Source organism: Microtus oregoni, unplaced genomic scaffold (assembly GCF_018167655.1).
Source record: "Microtus oregoni isolate MIOR12 unplaced genomic scaffold, Mior012 000011F_ref0000422, whole genome shotgun sequence".
Lineage (NCBI taxonomy): Eukaryota > Metazoa > Chordata > Mammalia > Rodentia > Cricetidae > Microtus > Microtus oregoni.
Window position 1 is genome coordinate 17,098,320 of NW_024543070.1, and position 20,181 is coordinate 17,118,500.

Genomic DNA, 20,181 nt, shown 5'->3' on the forward strand with positions numbered 1-20,181 from the left:
TAACTAATGTAATTAAATTAAGAATAATTTATCCTGAGACTCCAGGTCATACATGGGTCCTTATTAAACAAAAACATGGGTAATAAAACATGAAGAAGATAAAGCAATGTGACTATAAGGACAGAAACTGAAAGTGAGGTAGTCAGATCCATGGAATGTCAACAACCACCAGAAACCAATAGAATCAAAGAATAGATTTTTTTTCTCTCCTGCTCCATTATCTCTAACATGCTTTACTCTTGAAATGGAAACAGTCCCTCAATTCTTACAAACGCTTTATGCCTTCACTGTGGACTTCTTGCCTCAAAACTTGTGAGACAAACAAATGTCTCATCCCAATCTGTGATTATTTGTTACAGCACTGTTAGAAATTAGCATGTGTGCCTATCAAAATCCTTTTCTTCAATATTAAATCCAATTCTTCAATTTCTTCAATATTTCCTTTTTCCATTTGTCTCTGTGATTTCTGTCCTTTCATTAATGTATGTTTTTCTGGAAGGAATCAGTCCTCAGTGTGTGTGTATAACCACCCACTATGAGTTCTAGAATCATCTTTTGAATCATAATGCTATTCCAGTACAAAGGTTCTTTGGTTAGGAACAGGTTCTTAAGTATCCCTTTCAATTCCTACTTGCTCAAACACATACAAGTCATTTCCCCAGTACACCAACCTAAATATATACATGTCACTGAACTTTTGTTGTGAGAGTCTTCCTAGCATAAGCATTCCCACACCAATGAGAGAGAGCAATAGTGGCAAAAGCCAGGATAGTTCCCAAAATGCCTTGGTCACGGGTCCAGTTTGCATTCTTATTTTATACTCCAAACCCACAAAGGAGGGCAAACAAGCAAGTGAGACTTCACAGAAGCGTACGTGGCAGCCAGCAGATTGTTAACGGAAACACCCATTGTTTCAGCCATTTCTTCGGGGCTTTCTGTTCCGGTAGCAAAGGCTTGGCAAACAAGCAGTAAGCAGTGCTTTAAGTAAACCACTAAATAAATCAATAAATCAGTATTGGGCTTTCCGGAATTATTCTACTTCATTTTTCTTTCTCTTATCATTTATATTCATTTTTTTCTTGAGACAAGGTCTCTCTAGACAGGTAGCTCTGATTGCCCAAGAGCTCATTAAGTAGGCCAGCCTGATCTTGAACTCACAGAGATCCTCCTGCCTCTGCCTGGGGAGTTCCAGGAGGTAAAAGTGTGATCCACCATGACTGGCTTTATCATTTATATTGAGTCAATCATTATCTGAATGGTTCTCTTCACTAGCCTGGATTAGCATGTGGTTCCCTCTATCCGTGTCTACCACAATTATTTAAATCTCCATTGCTCAGCAAGCTTTGGCTGTTCCTGACTTTAAAACCAGCTTTTAGATGGAGGCAGAGACAGGCAGATCTCTGAGTTCAAGGCCAGCCTGGGCTACAGAGCAAGTTCCAGAACAGCCAGAGCTACACAGAGAAATCCTGTCTTGGGGGATTGTTCATTTGCTTGATACTTAAGTGTTTGTGGAAGATCCTCTACAAGTTTTCCCATCTTGTAATCTTCCAACCACTGATCTTTCAAGTTCACATTCTCAAGAGAATACTCCTTTGTTCATACTATATTCCATCTGTGAAACCTTACTATTGATATGTTATCTATTCCTGAAGAAAATGTTGCCTAGACTCTAGTACTCAGTCCCTGTAGGGCCTCTAACCTATAAGCCCTACTTGCCCAAAGACAGATAACTTCCTGGAATGCTGGAGTCCGTTTATGTAATATAACAAGCCTCATGTTTTCTCTTCGGTAAATAAAGTTGATTGTTCCAACTTCACAAGATATTCTTGATCACAAATAAGCAGGAGATAGGTAGACAGCAATTATGTCAGGATATATGCTTGCCCCTGATTGGGTGAAGGCGGGAAGTGTGTAGCGTTATGGGGTTTTCCTTTATAAAGCCCTGTCCAATGTAGTTAGGCACCATTCTCTGGGTATCCCCGGTATGGACTTGGCCAGTGTCCATCTTCCTGACCAGGATTTAATAAAACTTGCTTCAAAAGATTAGTATAGTTATTGATAAGGCTATTTTCCTAACAGTAGATTATATATATATGTGTGTGTGTGTGTGTGTGTGTGTGTGTGTATATATATATTCCCTAGTTGATCATATATATATGTATATATTTGACCTACTCTTGTAATATGCATATAATTCTGTAATTCTGACCTAGGTCAAAGATTATATATATATATATATATATATATATATATATATATATATGAGATACATGTACATATATACATACATACACTAATATTTTTCAAGGCTAATCATTCAAAAATAGCAAGAAAAATACAAAAATAAAATAAATTTTCCATTGCATGTCTATATAAGTTATTCACCGCATGATACATAAAAACTCTAAATAACTACAATGAAATCAGAGAACCTCAGACAGTCAATGATTCAAAACACAAAATTAGAAAGAAAAATTAAGGAAACAATAATATAGTTAAAGCCTGGTTATTAAGAAAAGCAAAAGTACCGATGTGCTATCAGTGCCTTGCTTCGATTGAAGAATTTAAGCTCAAGGTTGGAGCTGAAGGCCATATGGTCTGGATTAGAAGGCACCACTCCACAACATGGCCGCATCTCCTCTGTGGCAAGTTCAACCAGCTGCCCATACCACTGAACCACAGCAGCCTGTGTTTCCCAAGCCCACAGGCACCATCGGTTGGTGGGGCTGGGCACCAGAATGTGTGTACAGCAGCATCAAGAGCACCAACAGGCTGGGTATTACTGCACAGATGGCGATGGTCAAGTACACGTGGACATCCGTTAGCGATGCTTCTGGCATGGTAGCACCCACGAAGGTCCACCCCAAGGTCTTTAGTGCTGGGGCACTGTCTACTATAGGCACTAACACAGTGATTGTAGTAGTCAGTGCCAGTTCTGCATGGTCCTTTATGATCACCACCAGGCACTGATGCTGCGAATCACCATTCGCCTGGTGTGACCCCACACGTATACAGACCCCACGTGGAAGGTACTGCGTGTGCCCACGACCAGTTGCAGCTCATAAAGACAGCCACACGTTGTAACCAGAGTCTACAACCACTGCGCACACCTTCGCCACTACGTGCCCTGAATCCACTGATCTAGGCACCAGCTTGCTCACTGACTCGCCGGCTCCGACTGCTCCGTGAGGCAGCAGCGTTGGCGCATTGTCGTTTTCCTCTAACAGAAACACCTGCAGAGTCACATTGCTGCCCAGGGAAGGCACACCAGCATCCTGCGCGCTCACCTAGAACTGCAGCAGCTCCAACTCCTCATGGTCCAGAGGCTGCAGCGCGAACACCTTGCCGCTCTCTGCGTGCACAGACACGAAGCTCGACAGCGAGCGCTCCCCCACCCGCCTCTCCACAAGTGAGTAGGACACCAACGCGTTCTTCTGTGCATCCGCATCCATGGCCGATACCGTGAAGATGTGCGCGCCAGGCGGATTGTTCCCCTTCAGGAACGCCCTGTATTGGGGCTGCGGGAACGCGGGTGCATTGTAGTTCACCTCAGCTTCCTCCGCGAACACGCTAGCGGTGGCCCACAGCGAGGGCGAGACTAGTCCCGGGCGGTGACCACCATCTTATAGTCGGTTGTGGTCTCATGTTCCAGGGAACTGCCCAGAATTGTAGCACAGTAATATTTGAAGTGGGACAGCAGCTTAAAAAGACGTGAATATTAGAGAGCAATTCACCCGTTGGCACCTGAGTCAAAGTCGGACACATCTATTCAGGGTGATTACTGTTCCCACCTGAGCATCTTCTAGGACAGAGAATGACAAGAAAGTACCACCACATTTCGGTGTGTGTCTGGATTTATTTAAAACTTAAAGTTCTCACTAGTAGACTGAATCATTGAGAACCCATAGGAAATTTCTCCATTCTGGCCTTCATCTAGATCGGAAGCGGTTAGTTGAATTACTCAGGTGTTGTTTTGCCATTTCAAGTGGGTTTATCAAACTCTGGTGCAGAGTCATTCATATCCAGGTTGGTTCATTGTTGTTTTTCACTTTTGGTTTGTTTGGGTTTGGTTTGGTTTTCTGAGACAGGGTTCCTCTGTGTAGCCCTGGCTGCCGTGAAACTCAATCTGTAGACTACTCTAGCCTTGAACTCAGAGATCCCCCCCTCCCCGCTTCTACCTGCAGAGAGCTGTGATTTAAAGTGTGCGCCAATATTGCCAGGCTAAGAATGGTTGTTTGCATTTGAATATATCCTGTTAGCTCTGGCTTACTATCATCAAAGACTGTTAACAACAGAGAAAGCACTGATGTTTCTTCTCTGTCCAACAACTTCCAAAGAATCAGTACAAGCGGTATTCTTTTATCTTTTTGTTAATCATTATTTTAAGAGTAAAATGTTCTTCAATCTTATATTATATGGAAGACAATGTATGTCAATATTAGCTTCAGAAGCGCCCTCTAGAGGAAACTGAGTGCACAGAGGTGCAGATTCAGGAGACTTTTAGGGGCTCAGTGGTAAAGAGTACTGGCTGTTTTTTAGAGGACCCACATGACAGCTCACAACTCTATGTAACTCCAGTTCCAAGGGATCTGACACCCTCACACAGACATATGTGCAGGCAAAATACCAAGGCACATAAAATAAGAATACATAAATCATTTTTAAAAAGAAAATAAATAGGCATCTTTTGTTCTCTTTCTCTAAGCATGGAAGAAATATCATTGATATTCTCGACGACCTCCATCTCCACATGAAAAACCTGCAGCGGTGGTCCAAAGTCACCTCCAGGCGGATGCACAGTGCCTCCCGGTCTGTCAGAGAATTCACAAACAAAATGCTGGATGTGGCAGCGCAGGCCTTTAATCCCAGCACTTGGGAGGCAGAGAGGCAGGAGAATCTCTGTGAGTTTGAGGCCAGCCTGGTCTACAAGAGCTAATTCCAGGACAGGCTCCAAAGCTACAGAGAAACCCTTATCGAAAAACCAAAAGAAAAAAACAAAAACAAAAACCATCCTCCAGAAGTTCCCCGCTGTCCTTGGACGCCATCCTGAACAGGGTCACCAGCTCCGCCAGCTCCAGTCTCAGGTCCTGAGCGATGCGACCCACGGAGGTGCTGCGTTTGTCCTCCAAGAAGATGGAGTAGCTAGAGCTGGCCACTCCCTGACTCCCAGGCTGCAAGGAGCAGGAGAGTCGCAGACAATTTCAAGCCTCTTCACCAAGAAAACAGCATCTTAGACACTGGGGGCCTCTTGGTTGGAACTGTCGGCTTTAAGGTAGCATTCATGAGATACTTTATAAGCAGTCTGTCTTTTCTGTATTTATTTAATAAGCTTCATGGGTTATTCCGGTTTCTGTGCAGTTGGGTCTGTTCTGTAAATGGATGGACTCTGGGATCTCGAACCAAAACATTCTTCTTCCTCTGACTGTATACCAACATCACGTGACTGGTTATGCAAATACAAGAAAGATCCTTGGGTTCTTCGTTTGGATCACCGTTTCCTGGTCCACTCTAGTTCAACTTTTAAATATTCCCATGGATGATTTGTGGATGCTGTTTAATTGGTGTGTTATAGTTCTTTTGTGTTTTTAAAATATTTTCTTTTTCAAAGTTTATCAGAAATTTTTCTTCGAGATAAGGTGTGACAAACTACTCTAATGTGTCTTTTCCATGGAGAAGGAAGGATAGGTAGTATGCCCACCCCTGACCTTTCATGGCTTACAACTGACAATGTGATTTTTCTTCATAGCACTTCTTGGGAACTTCTGGAGAAAGTGAAGGATTCCATCATTCCATAAAAAGAAACTAGTAATGTTTTGAAACTCAACAATACTCTGTATAAAAATTCTTTTATTTGTGAACCTAGAGAACATTAGAATTCATCATGAGTGTGAGAGGTGTCGCTTCTTGCTGTTTGTTGCTTAAATGTAATGGCTTTTCATGCAGCTGCTATGCCTCCCACACTTCAAAGCAAAGCACATGAACAGACTAATGGCAAGAATAAAGCAGTTTCATTTAAAATGTTGGATCAAGCTGGGCATGTGGTGCCTGATTCAATCCCAGCACTCAGGAGGCAGAGGCAGGCAGATCTCTGTGAGCTCGAGGCCAGCCTGGTCTACAAAACAAGTTTCAGGACAGCTAGGTCTCTGATACATAGAGAAACCCTGTCTCAAAAAACTAAAATGCTGAATCAAAGTCTCTAAATTCCACAATATTTTGACATGACAATAGAATGCTAATATCCAAAAGACTGTTGGGGGGTGTTTTGCTGAGTCCTAATTTTATTGACTAAGGGAAAAGTGTGAATTTGATACTGACATTTTTGCTTCTAAATCTTTTCCTGTTAGTAGTTACTTAGTTTATAGTTCTCAGAAAGTCATAATGGTGATAGTGAGGAAAGGAGGGATTAAAGACCTTTCATAATTATATTCAGTAATTAAAGATTGCCATATATAAGCAGTTAAGAACATAACAATATAATAATATAGTTAGCATGGACTTTATAATTTCATCAACCTCCACATCAAAATCTTTAATCTAATAATTTACTGCCGGTCCTTTTACATAGTGGTAAATCTTCTGAGCTCACACAGTGGAAGAGGAGAATGGATTCCTGCAAATGCCCTCCACATGCTATGGTATGTGCACACACAAATAAATAAACAAATGTAATACTTTTAAAATAAAATAAATGCTCTTAATCCAAGTTTCAAGAATGATCTCCAATATGAATTCCTCCAGAATATTGTGCCAAATGATATATTGTACAATTTAGGAGAGAGTGCTTTGAATGAGCCCCAAATGTATGACTGACTCTTCACTTCTGCACTTATGTAAGAAGTACAGAGCTAGAAGATTCGCAGGGATATAAATGGTCTTTACTAGACTCTTTAGATGTGGCTAGAGAAATGCAAAATTAAGATATTAGTGATAAGGTGTTTACAATGGATTTAAAAGGTGAAAATAATGAAATGATAATTATTAGTATGCTTGCACATCAATAGACTTAACTTTTCCTTTCTGGAAAAATATAAAGTTCAGGAAAGGATGCAAGTGAGCAGCTCATACACATATGACATGGCAACTAACAAGTGTGCATGATTTGATGGAACAATTTTATTTGCTTAGTTTACTTTGGAAGCACAAGTCAGCCTTCTTAATAAATCTCTTGTGTTTTCATGGAAAAATCAGGAATGGAGGATTTGTTTAATAACAGCACCATGTTAGAATACAAGACTGGACTTTTTTTCTCCAAGTAATTTGAAGACGAGTTTTACCATGTGTGCTAGGTGATATTTAACAATAGCTGGGGGACAGTAAATCAATTCCGAGCTAGAGACAAGGGATCCATTGTTGAGAGAAACATGTTTAAAGCAACTACTCGGAGAAAGCAAGAATAGCAAAGCTAAGTACTGCTAATAGACAAACAGGAGCCAATCTAAGTAACCTGCTCTGTTGACCCACTTCACTGAGAGTTAGATATGAACTGATATCACTTAGCGTAGGTAAAACAATGATTATTTCAGGTGAAGTCATCCTGGGACCTTCTAATGTTTTATAACCAAATCTTGAAACAAATGAGGCACTTCTTACCTGAAGAATCCTGATTATACGATTTAAAGGCTGAATATATGCATATCTGGCGTTTTACTAACAGGTTATTCTATGAAACAGCACTCAAAATGTGGAATATTTGTTTCAAGTTTCTCCATTAAAACTGAATTCTGCATTTCATATGCATTTACCGGAAAGGTGGGATTTGTCAAAAACTCACCTGTCCACTGTGATTTGATTCAGATTCCTGTCTTTCCCTTTCATCTCTATCCAGGTGGGGGGGTAGGCAGGGACTGAAGGCCATGAGGTCGGTCTTGGGCGGACCTTCTCCAGAGCACACCCTCTGCCGCCTCTGCTGTGAGTATGACCAGGTCCCCACCGCGCTGGAGCACACCAGCACGGGCTTCCCAGGTCCACTGGCGCCCTCGCTATCAGCAGGCAAAGCCGAGCAGCGCAGCGTGGTGTACAGCAGCAGCGTGAGCACCAGCAGGCTCGACACCGCGCAGATGGCGATGATCAGGTACACGTTGACATCCACCAGCGACGTCTCTGAGACTGAAGCACGCCCGGATGTCTGTGAAAAGGACTTTGGCGCCTGGCCGCTCTCCACTAGAGACACTAACACAGTTGCTGTGGCTGTCAGTGCAGGCTCTCCATGGTCCTTCACCAGCACCAACAGAGTCTGTCGAGCGGCATCCGCCTCATCCAGGGCACGCGTTGTGCTGATCTCTCCAGTGTACAGACCCACGCGGAAGGGACTGCGCATGCTCCCTGACGCCGACTGCAGCTCATAAGAGAGCCAAGCATTGTAACCAGAGTCCGCATCCACTGCTCGCACCTTTGCCACTATGTGCCCTGAACCCACTGATCTAGGCACCAGCTCGCTCACTGACCCGCCGGCTCTTACAGCTCCGTGGGGCAGCAGCGTGGGAGCATTGTCGTTCTCGTCCAGCACAAACACCTGCAGAGTCACATTGCTGCCCAAGGAAGGCACACCAGCATCCCGCGCGCTCACCTGGAACTGCAGCAGTTCCAGCTCCTCGTGGTCCAGAGGCTGCAGCGCAAACACCTTGCCGCTCTCCGCGTGCACAGACACGAAGCTCGACAGCGAGCGTTCGCCCACCCGCCTCTCCACCAGCGAGTAGGACACCAGTGCGTTCTCCTGTGCATCCGCATCCGTGGCAGACACCGTGAAGATGTGCGCACCAGGCGGGTTGTTCTCTTTCACGAACACCGTGTATTCGGGCTGCGCGAACGCTGGAGCATTGTCGTTCACATCAGCCACCTCCACAGACAAGCTGACGGTGGTCCACAGTGAGGGTGAGCCCCCATCCCGGGCTGTCACAAGCAAATCATAGGCTGGCACCTTCTCGCGGTCCAGGCTGCTATCCAATACCAGGGAATAATAGTTCTTAAAGGTGGATACGATCTTGAAGGGGACACTGGCTGTGAGAGAGCAGGTCACTTGGCCGTTGACTCCAGAGTCAAGGTCGGATACGCTAATCAAAGCAATGACTGTGTTTGGCCGAGCATCCTCTCTTAATGGGAGGGACAGGGAAGTCAGTGTCACTTCAGGGGCATTGTCATTGATGTCTAAGATTTCTACCGAGACTGTACAGTGACCTACCATTGGGGGGTTCCCCTTATCCGTAGCCAACACTTCAATTTCATAAAACTTGTTTGCTTCATAATCTAAAATTCCGTTGACCCTTAATTCTCCGCTGTTTTCATCTAGTGTAAATAAAGACCTTCCACTGGGCTTGATTGACATCAAAGAGTACTCCAGTTGCCCGTTCACACCTTCGTCTTTATCTGTGGCGTTTAACTTTATGACAAGAGTTTCGTTAGCAGCATTTTCCATTATTCTTACCTTGTATTCTAAATGATCGAACTCCGGGTCATTGTCGTTAACATCTAAAACACGAATCCAAAGCTGAACTGTACCAGTGAGTTCCGGCTTTCCCCCATCTGAGGCTGTCAATAGCAAATTAAGTTCCGGGGTTTTCTCCCGATCCAGCGTCTTCTTTAATATAAGTGACGGTCTTTTAGTCTGCTTGCTATTTGTAGGTGATTCTAAAGAAAAATACTCGTTTTGACTTAATCTGTAGACCAATACAGCATTCTCCCCTATGTCGGCATCAGATGCTCCCTCTAGCGGAAAACGCGAGTCTGGTTGCTTGGATTCAGAAATCAGCAGCTTTTGTTCTCTAAGAGGAAACACTGGCGGGTTGTCGTTAATGTCCCTCACCTCCACCTCCACATGGAAAACCTGCAGTGGTCGGTCCACGATCACCTCCAGGTGGATTCTACACTCCGCGCTCTGCCCGCACAGCGCCTCCCGGTCGATCCGAGAATTCACAAACAAAATGCCATTCTGCAGATTTACCTCCAGAAGGTCCCCGCGGTCCTTGGACGCCACCCTGAACAGGCGGGGCACCAGCTCCGCCAGTTCCAGCCCCAGGTCCTGAGCAATGCGGCCCACGAAGGTTCCGTGTTTGGCCTCCTCGGGGATGGAGTAGTGGAGCTGGCCGCTCCCTGCCTCCCAGGCTGCGAGGAGCAGAAGCCAGAGGAGAGGTTGCAGAGTGCAGGATCCACTTCTCTGAAAACCTAACATTGCATATAAAATCGGCCTCCAAAATGTCCCCCTTCGCTGCCTGTATCGGATACTTGTCTTCAAATCCAAATGTCGCTGAATTCTCGAGGAATTTTAAAGGCTCCTTTTGACAGCAGAACTCGGCGTGATGGAGTCGGTTTTGTACGTGGAGTGCGGGACTCTTCGGACCAATTTATGAATGAACTCTTTCCACCGAGTAAAGAGCGACACCTTGTGCCTGAAAACGTGAGTACTCATGCACATCCACCACTGAAGAACTTCACGTTTTGTATACTTTGCCCAAAACAATTCCAAAATGCACATTTATTGAACATTCTGGTTTTAAGTCACGTTGAAGTGGAGTGTATGTGAAGGTGGTACTTTTATTGAATAACATCAGATTAAATATCTACAAAATCGTAATCTTATCTAAATACTTGAAGAAAAAGAGGGCTCACTTCTTTAGGTAAACTTGAAACATTTTCTTAACATCTTGTCTATCGCATAAAAATATTATCAGATTTGAACTGTTCTGGTCACAGCCTCTCTTACTACTTAGGCTGCCAGGAAATTCAATGGAAAAGACATAGCTTTTCCAGTGGTTGGGTCTAGTTTGTTGTTGCTATTTGTGGTTTGGAGTCTGTTGGTGCTAGGCAAGTCTCAGCCTCTGAAATTCCATAAGAACAATGTTCTGCACTGTACCCTTAGCGATATAGATTTGCATTTCCTTATATTTTTTAAAAATTAAATCTTGTGAAGATTTATAAAGTTTGGATGCATGCATCTTCTTGTAATAATCAAAGCAGACTTGATACATCCGACATCTCAAACATTTAGCATTTCTTTTTGGTGAAACTATCAAAGTTCATATCAACAATATCCCTTTATCAACGCTATCACTCCAATTTCTTCAGCTCTGATCCTTTATCTTTCTACATTTCATTGTTTTCTTGTAACAAATTACTGACTTTATGTTCATTGCAGAGTAAGAAAACAAATATTTTCAAGTTTTATAATTGGAAACAATTCACAAAAGAAAAGTCTGTTGACATAGATGAATTTTGCATTTGACATATATGATTTCTCACACAAGCCATATTGTCGGTAATGGGATAGCAATAATTTACTCATGTAATCATCAATAATATGACAAAGGCAGCCTTTTAAATCACAGAATGAATTGTTAGTAATTGAAATAAATAAAATTACCAGGAAAATCTCTACACCAGTTTGGTATTTCCATGTAACCAATATTAGTTTTATATAAATAAAAACACAATAAAATACATTTATGGAAAATAGCTGCAGTGCAGAATTTGGGGATTTTGATTATAAGTCATAAAAAGGGTTTTTTTAATGAGATTGTGTTTGAAACACAGAAGATACTCAAAGAGTTGAACTAAGTGACAAATGACCTTAGAGCCTGAAGATTTAATTTCCTACAATACTTAGTGGGAAATGGGAATTATTGAGGATATTTTTCCCTTTTCTTTCAAGACAACATTTCTTTGTGTAGGGCTGGCTGTCCTAGAACTCAGTTTGTAGACTAGACTGGAGTTGAGCTCAGAGATCCTCCTGCCTCTGCCTCTGAAGCGCTGCCATTGAAGGCTTTATGCCAACACTTTAGGCTTTAATTTTCTTTTCTTGGAGATGTAGTTATGTTTTCTCTATCTTTTTATACATACTGGCAATTTAGAAGGCAAATAAGATGAGACAACACAAGTTTGAAGCAGAAAATCATTCAGAAAAGAAACAGTATTTAGTTATAAAGGAATTCTTCGAGAAACAAAGACCCAAGTTGACTTCGAGCTACCAGGACCAAGTAGTTCTCCTACTTCAGTGCCAAATGGTTTTCAGGGTTCTTCTGCAGCTTACAACTATTGCAACAACATATGAAAATGCCATAAACTGTCACTTTTTTCTGAATCATGAGTTTATAAACAAGCATACACACGTTATTAACACAGAGATGCCATTAATGCCACTCTGCTACTGTTCTGCTTACCATTCTCCCAGGGGTGTCACAGCACTGGGACTCTCAAAAGTAACTGTAAGTAGGCTTCTATGTTTAAAAAAAATCAAGAAAAATATCCACCAACTCTAAGAACAGTGAATTATTTTTCTTCTTTCGGAGGGCAGGAGTTTGAGCCAGACTTTCTCTGTGTATTCCTGGATGTCTTGGAACCTGCTCTATAGACCAGGCTGTCCTGGAACTCACAGAGATCTGCCTACCCATGCCACCTAAATGATAGGATTAAAGGCATGAATTATTACTGCCTGGCAAGAACAGTGAATTCTATTATACACCTGTAAAATAATATAATCATGTAAATCAATATGATACATTATATAAAATAGCAATAAACTGAACACAATTTGCAAAGTGTGCCAGATTTATAGTGAACAAAAGAAAGCAATAGGTCTCTATACACACACTGTTATAGGAAATAGTGTTTGAGATACAATGTGAACTTTTCCAAAATAAAGAAATATAAAAATCCTACCCAGGAGAGATGATGATATCACATATTTATATTCTAACTTCGGTGTTTATTTCCAATAATGCATAATTTGGGGTGTATAAAATTGTCCTGAGTAAACTCCAATTCAAAAATGTTTGCTTGCGTGTGTAAACCAATGTCACATCTCTTGTATTTTGGCTAAAATTGTTGAGGTATAAACATCTCAATCGTTGATAGAGAACATATTATACTCACTCTAAACTTACCTGTTGGGAGGGGTTCAACATCTAGCTGTAGATTAATCTCAAGAAATCATATCAAGATCATTGTTAGCATTGAGTTTGTGAAAATCAATTGAAGATTTCATGAACTGTGTGCTTTACTTTTGCAGCTTAGTTTGATTAGATGTAAATTCTACCTCCACGCCTCATGAATTGTATATTAAAATGCAAAGTTTTATGTCCTCTTAACCTGTGTTATTTTGTATATCTGATGTTATTCTTTCTTGCAAATGTAAGCCACAGAAATGAATTTCAAAACCATTCTCTGAACCCTGGGAAAAATTTCAAACTCAGATTATAAATTTGCTTTCCAAACACTATGCTAACAAAATTATAGGATTTACCAAATAATGCTAACTCTGCCCTATTGTGGTTTCCTAAAGGAAACAGAGCAATTTTCTCTCAATCATTTGTTCAGTTTGCAGAAGCTTTTCAATCAAAAATAACAATGACCCTGCTTCAGGGGAAAACTGTCAAACAAGCTGATCTCTTAGTCCGAGGCCAGTCCAATCTATAGAGTGAGTTTCAGGACAGCTGGGGTTATGCCGAGAAAGCCTGCTATGAAAAACCAAAATGATAATAATAACAATAAAAAAAGACTGCATCCATAAAGACCTGCACACATCTAAAGATTTTCATAGGAAACCAACTCCTTTGAAGATTTTAACGAGGTATACAACACTGTTCAATGTTCTCAAATCTTTTGGCCATATTTAGAATCCTCAAATTATCATCATCACCACTTATATTTGCCTAAAACACTATTATTATTCACAAACAAAAGGAGGTCATTTTTATATGATATTTGACTGAGTTATTTATGGTATTCTGCTCTTCTGCAGGAATATTGTGAGCCAAAGTCCAGATTTTTTCTCATGTTTTAAATGATTCCTATTTACATCATTCCTGAATGACTGACCGATAGTTCTTATATAGTAGTTCTTGACTATTACACTGAATAAATGTCTCTCTCAATGTGGTATTGATTAAAACAAGTTAATTTAACTCATGAACACAACTAAAAAATATCACTCAATATAGAAAAGTATAACTCTATCTCAACACAGCATTTATGCAAAAGTGATGATTAATATAATCATGGGGAATTTTTATAACCAAGGCAAAAAAGACTCGTGTGCACATACCTCATATTCCACTTTCATTGAACAGAAAAGAGGTTTACTGAAGAAGGGTCGGCATTGTGGTGACAAGAGTGACTCTGGATTCTGAAAATTTGTACTTAGATGTCACCACTAGACAAGACAAATACCTCCGATTCTCATATCCTATCTTTATAATCCAGATGTCATAGGTAATACTACTGTCATTATACATAGAATGAAGAAAGAATTACTAAATAATATTCATGATGACAAAAATGAAGACAATGAAGAATGCCAGATTTCCAGAATGTTTTAAATGAGCTATCTCAAGAGGGACAAGACAAATAAATTTAATAACTTCATAAATTACTCTAGAAATTAAATGAAATAATGTACATAGGCAGTCACAGCAAGCCTAACAAATTGAAATAATTCACACAGTGTGGTTGAACATACACCAAGCAGGATTTTCTATATATATTGTATATAGTCTATACAAGTAGGCAGTGTGGCAGGGCATGGTGGTGAACACCTTTAATCTCACTCAGGGTGCAGATACAGGCAGATCTGTAGAGTTATTTTGTTTGTAATCTAACAAATAAAGATCCTGCCTGCAGATCAGAGTGCAGAGCTAAACCACCATTTAGTCACAGAGACCAGGCAGTGGTGGCACACACCTTTAACCCCAAAGAGACAGAGGGAGACCGATCTCTGTGAGTTAAAGGCCACCCTGAACTATATCAGGTTGAATCTGTCTAAAAGAGAATCAGAGCTCACACAAAGGTGGTCCCATGATGTGGGAGTGTCATATATCAATCTGTTGATTTCATTGGTTAAGCAATAAAGAAACTGCTTGGCCCTCATAGGTTAAAACATAGGTGGGTGGAGTAAACAGGACAGAATGCTGGGAGGAAGAGGAAGTGAGCTCAGAGAGACTCGACAGCTCTGCTCTCCGGAGCAGAGACACCATGCCCCGCTCCCCGGCAGACACACCCGATGAAGCTCCAACCCAGGATGGACGTAGGCTAGAATCTTCCCGGTCTTACCGGTGCTCACTAAGACGGGTGCTCACAGATTATTAGAGATGGGTTGATCGGGATATCAGAATTAGCCAATAAGGGCTAGAGCTAAAGGGCCAAGCAGTGTTTAAAAGAATACAGTTTCTGTGTAATTATTTCGGGTAAAGCTAGCCGTGCGGGGGGGGTGGGGTGCCGGGGCCGCAGCCCGCCGCTCTTATTTCAACAGTCCCAGAACTTGGGATCCTGCACCTTTAATCCCAGCACTAGGGAGGTAGAGACAGGAGGGATATGACTGGGTGGAGAGAGAAATATAAGATTTGAGGAGACAGAAGCAGAAGTGCAGTCTGAGGATTCATAGAGACAATCAGTCTGAGGTTCGAAGAGAAAAGATTCAGTCTGAGTCTTCACAGAAACAAGATTGTCCCTTCGGTCTGAGGATTCGGTAGAGACAAAAGGTTTCTCTAATGGCTAGCTGAACTACTTCTCTGATCTCTCCATTTTCACCCCCTAATATCTCACTCTGAGGTTTTTTTTTTTTTTTTTTTGGATTTTTCGAGACAGGGTTTCTCCGTAGTTTTTTGGTTCCTGTCCTGGAACTAGCTCTTGTAGACCAGGCTGGCCTCGAACTCATAGAGATCCACCTGCCTCTGCCTTCCGAGTGCTGGGATTAAAGGTGTGCGCCACCACCGCCCGGCTGAGTTTTTATTATTAAGATCAATTAGAATTCGTGGTACAAGATCTCTGTGACTTCCAGGCCAACCTGCTCTACACTGTGAGTTCCACGCCAGCCAGGTCTACACAGTATCTTTCCCAAAGAAAATAGGCATTGGGCAACACGAAATAGGGGCATACCTCATGGTTACCTTTTGTATGATTTTTCTAATATTTATTTTCATGAAAATCATTTTTCCACAACTCATCATTTAAAGTAGATGTGCCTGCTCACACCTTCATGGATTTCTATTTCTATAGCATGGTTTACTTTCTGTGTATAAATATATATGATTTATTTCTTCAGTAGAATTAAAGGGTATGTTTTTTTGCCATTTGACCAGCACAGGCCATGGTGCTGGACTTCACCACAAATGACAAGACTCTCAAACTCAAAGCACAAAGAAGTGAGGATTCCCTTTCCCTAAAATACTTTCACATAGCTTCTTGACAAGGACCAAGAATTGAAGAAAAATAATGCTAATTCACAGTGGAAGAAATTTATCAAGTAAGTAGAAGACTCAATAAGTTAAAAACTTTGAGAAAACAGCAGTAAGTTTGGCAGGTGGTTAAAGAGAATTAACATCACGTTAGGAAGTATCTAAAATGCTGTCTATCCGAAGCGGTCGAGGGCTTTGAAGAAACTGTCCTTGAAAATACAGCAAGACTAGTAAGAGAGTAGAAAGTAAGATCCCCTTGAAAGGCAATGCTAAAACTCTACCCACTTCAGCTGTCAGCTCACAAAACATGCTACTGAATATAAAAATCACTAAGAAAATAAGGTACTTCAAGCATGCCCATCTCCATCAGTAAGAGGCAATGTCATAGTTTATAATAAGTTGAGAATTGAAATCAAATTCAAAAATTAAATAATACACAAGCATAATAAAGGGCAAAGGGCACCTGTTAGAACAATAAATGGCTGCAGGTTTGAAAATTAGATTTGAGCCCTGCCTATGCTCTGTATTTCCCATTATGGTCCTTGACTTCTTACTGGCTTAATTTAAAGAAAATATTGGCTCATTCTAATTCATTTTTACTAGTATTGCAACTACTACTATTATTGTTATTATACATAGCACACTGAAAGCATCACTAAATCATATCCATGATGACAAGAGTGAAAGGCAATGAAGTGGCTAGTTTTCCAGCATTCTTTTTTATTGATTTATACTTTATGTATGAGTGCTCTGCATGCATCCCTACACGCAGGTATCAGATCGTATTATAGATGGTTGTGAGCCACAATGTAGGTACTGGGAATTGAACTCAGGACCTCTGGAAGAGCAGCCAGTGTTCTTAACCTCTAAGCCATCTCTCCAGTCCCTCCAGTATTTTTTAAATGAGTTGCCATGAGAAATTAAACAAATAAATTTAATGCTGAAGATAGAATAGTAAATTGATAAATATCCATGACATCACCAGGCATGAAATGTATTCCTGGATTTTGGTACTTACATTCTCAAAGATCTTTTGTTGGACTCCACTATCTCCAGAACCCAAACTAGGGGGAATACTGGGACTGAAGGTCATGAGGTCTGTCTTTGGTAGGCCTTCTCCAGAACATACCCTCTGCCTCCTTTGCTGAGAGTAAGACCATCTTACCTTTGCTAAGTATTCTGACTCTAAGGGCGGCTGTCTCTCCTCTGCTGATTCCGGACCTTGGGATAGGCTGGGGCTGAAGGCCATGAGGTCGGTCTTGGGCGGACCCTCACCAGAGCACACCCTCTGCCGCCTCTGCTGTGAGTATGACCAGGTCCCCACCGCGCTGGAGCACACTAGCACGGGCTTGCCAGGAGCACAGGCTCCATCTGTGGGCGTCGCCGAGCAGCGCAGCGCGGTGTACAGCAGCAGCGTGAGCACCAGCAGGCTTGACACAGCGCAGATGGCGATGATCAGATACACGTTGACATCCACCAGCGACGCCTCTTGGCCAATGGCATCTACCAATGCTTTTGATGAGGTTTTTGGAGCTTGGCTGTTCTCAAGCAGAGAAACGAGCACTGTGGCTGTGGCAGTCAGAGCAGGTTCACCATGATCCTTCACCAGCACCAGCAGGCGCTGGTGCAGCGCATCCGCTTCATCCAGGGCGCGTGTGGTGCTGATCTCGCCGGTATATAGGCCCACGCGGAACAGGCTTCGGGAATTGCCTGCTGACGTCTGGAGTTCATAAGAGAGCCAAGCATTGTAACCAGAGTCTGCATCCACTGCTCGCACCTTGGTGATCACGTGACCTGAACCAACTGACCTAGGCACAAACTCACTCACTGCCCCTCCCGCTCCCACGGCTCCGTGGGGCAGCAGCGTGGGAGCATTGTCGTTCTCGTCCAGCACAAACACCTGCAGAGTCACATTGCTGCCCAGGGAAGGCACACCAGCATCCCGCGCGCTCACCTGGAACTGCAGCAGCTCCAGCTCCTCATGGTCCAGAGGCTGCAGCGCGAACACCTTGCCGCTCTCCGCGTGCACAGACACGAAGCTCGACAGCGAGCGCTCGCCCACCCGCCTCTCCACCAGCGAGTAGGACACCAGCGCGTTCTCCTGAGCATCTGCGTCCATGGCAGACACCGTGAAAATGTGTGCGCCAGGAGGGTTGTTCTCCTTCATGAACACCGTGTATTCCGGCTGCGCAAACGTGGGCGAATTGTCGTTCACATCAGCCACCTCCACGGACACGCTGGCTGTGGCCCACAGGGAAGGCGAGCCCCCATCCCTGGCTGTCACCACCACCTTGTAGTCAGGTGTGGTCTCTCGGTCCAGAGCGCTGTCCAGCACGAGCGAATAGTAATTCTTGAAGGTGGACACCAACTTGAAAGGGACATGAGGAGTCAGAGAACAGGTCACCTGCCCGTTGACAGTAGAATCACGGTCTGTCACACTGATTAGGGCAATAACTGTCCCCAATGGAGCATCCTCTCGTACAGGGAGTGATAATGATGTTATTATTAACTCGGGAGCATTATCATTGATGTCCAGGACTTCAATTAAGATTGTGCAGTGACCGAACATTGGAGGACTGCCTTTGTCCACTGCTTCTGCTTGAATCTTCCATAAACTAGCTTCTTCAAAATCTATTTTTCCACTGACTTTAATTTCTCCACTGACTGAATCAATATAAAAAGTAGCTTCTGTCTTAGGGGAAACATCCGTTGCAAAGGAATAAAGAATATGACTGTTCGAACCTTCGTCCAAATCCGAGGCATTTAGTTTAACCACCATCGTACCATTTCTTGCATTTTCTACCAGCTTCACCCGATAGACTGCTCTGTCAAACACTGGTGCGTTGTCATTTACATCCAGCACTGTGATATGTAGTTCCAAGGTGCCTGTGAGCTCGGGTTTGCCCCCATCCGTTGCTTTAACCACTAAGTGAAGCTCAGAAGCTCGTTCTCTATCTAACGGTTTCTTTAACACTAGTTCCAGTGGTTTAACCTGCTCATCTGTACTTGGTACTTCCAGAGAGAAATACTCATTGGAACTCAGTCTGTAAGTCAGCAGAGCATTGGTTCCAATATCTGCATCTGAAGCGCCCTCTAGTGAAAAACGAGAGTCTAGAGCTCTTGTTTCCGAAACAAAGAGACTCTTCTGTGCTGTTGGAAACACTGGAGGATTGTCGTTAATGTCCCTCACCTCCACCTCCACATGGAAAACCTGCAGGGGCCGGTCCACGATCACCTCCAGGTGGATGCTACACTCCGCGCTCCGCCTGCACAATGCCTCCCGGTCGATCCGAGAATTCACAAACAAAATGCCATTCTGCAGATTTACCTCCAGAAGGTCCCCGCGGTCCTTGGACGCCACCCTGAACAGGCGGGGCACCAGCTCTGCCAGCTCCAGCCCCAGGTCCTGAGCGATGCGGCCCACGAAGGTTCCGTGTTTGGCCTCCTCGGGGATGGAGTAGTGGAGCTGGCCGCTCCCTGCCTCCCAGATTGTGAACAGCAGAAGCGAGGGCAGTAGGCACCAGGATCCCTGGCAGTACGTCATGGCGACAAAAGACATAGTCTCTTTGAGATTTTATTTTATTATTATTCGCAGTGGTAGTAGTATTCTTGCTCCGGGATAATCGCAACAATGTGGGTGCTGTTTATAATCTTTAAAGCACGGGGCCAGCTTCTTTCCGGTCTGCAGATGTTCTGATTTTCTTCCATTAGCGCTCTTGTTGGAGAACAACGACATCCTGTGGCTCAAAGTGTAAGTGCATTTGCGCTCTGCGATTTAAGCTTACTTCGGATGCCATTTGTAGGTTTTCGGAATGCTTTTCTTTGTAGGTTTCTAGTTAGTTCACATTTCAACAGCCGGTACCTGACTAAGGGTTGTTTTATCTTAGACTTACAGTTTCTAGAGTAGTTTCATCTTCTATATAGACATCTAAGAACATACTACTGCACAAGCTGTATTATCGTGTAAAAAAGTATGTGGACAAATTACATTTGTATTGGCGATACAGCTTTTTAAGAGATT

General features: G+C 42.8%; 3 protein-coding genes across 10 annotated transcripts in view; all 3 read right to left on the reverse strand.

Annotated features, from left to right (window-relative positions):
- The window catches only part of LOC121453419 (protocadherin gamma-C4), a 725,389-nt gene that overhangs the window by 653,866 nt on the left and 51,342 nt on the right, over positions 1-20,181 (reverse strand). The window lies entirely within an intron of this gene.
- LOC121453417 (protocadherin alpha-4) overlaps positions 1-20,181 on the reverse strand; it is a 207,780-nt gene that overhangs the window by 121,335 nt on the left and 66,264 nt on the right. Inside the window, exon 1 of one of the 8 annotated variants that reach the window (XM_041660174.1) lies at positions 7,772-10,297. The exons of the other annotated variants lie outside the window; for them this stretch is intronic. Within the exon in view, the coding sequence (XP_041516108.1) occupies positions 7,772-10,165 (2,394 nt within the window). The 5' untranslated portion in view covers positions 10,166-10,297. Of the gene's footprint in view, positions 1-7,771; positions 10,298-20,181 lie in introns of those variants that run through there. 8 annotated transcript variants of the gene reach the window in all.
- LOC121453532 (protocadherin alpha-10-like) lies at positions 16,334-19,719 on the reverse strand. The gene is made up of 3 exons (XM_041660402.1): positions 17,430-19,719; positions 17,179-17,273; positions 16,334-16,369 (listed from the first exon to the last, which is right to left on the reverse strand). The coding sequence occupies exons 1-3, from the start codon at positions 19,717-19,719 to the stop codon at positions 16,334-16,336; spliced, it is 2,421 nt and encodes an 806-aa protein (XP_041516336.1).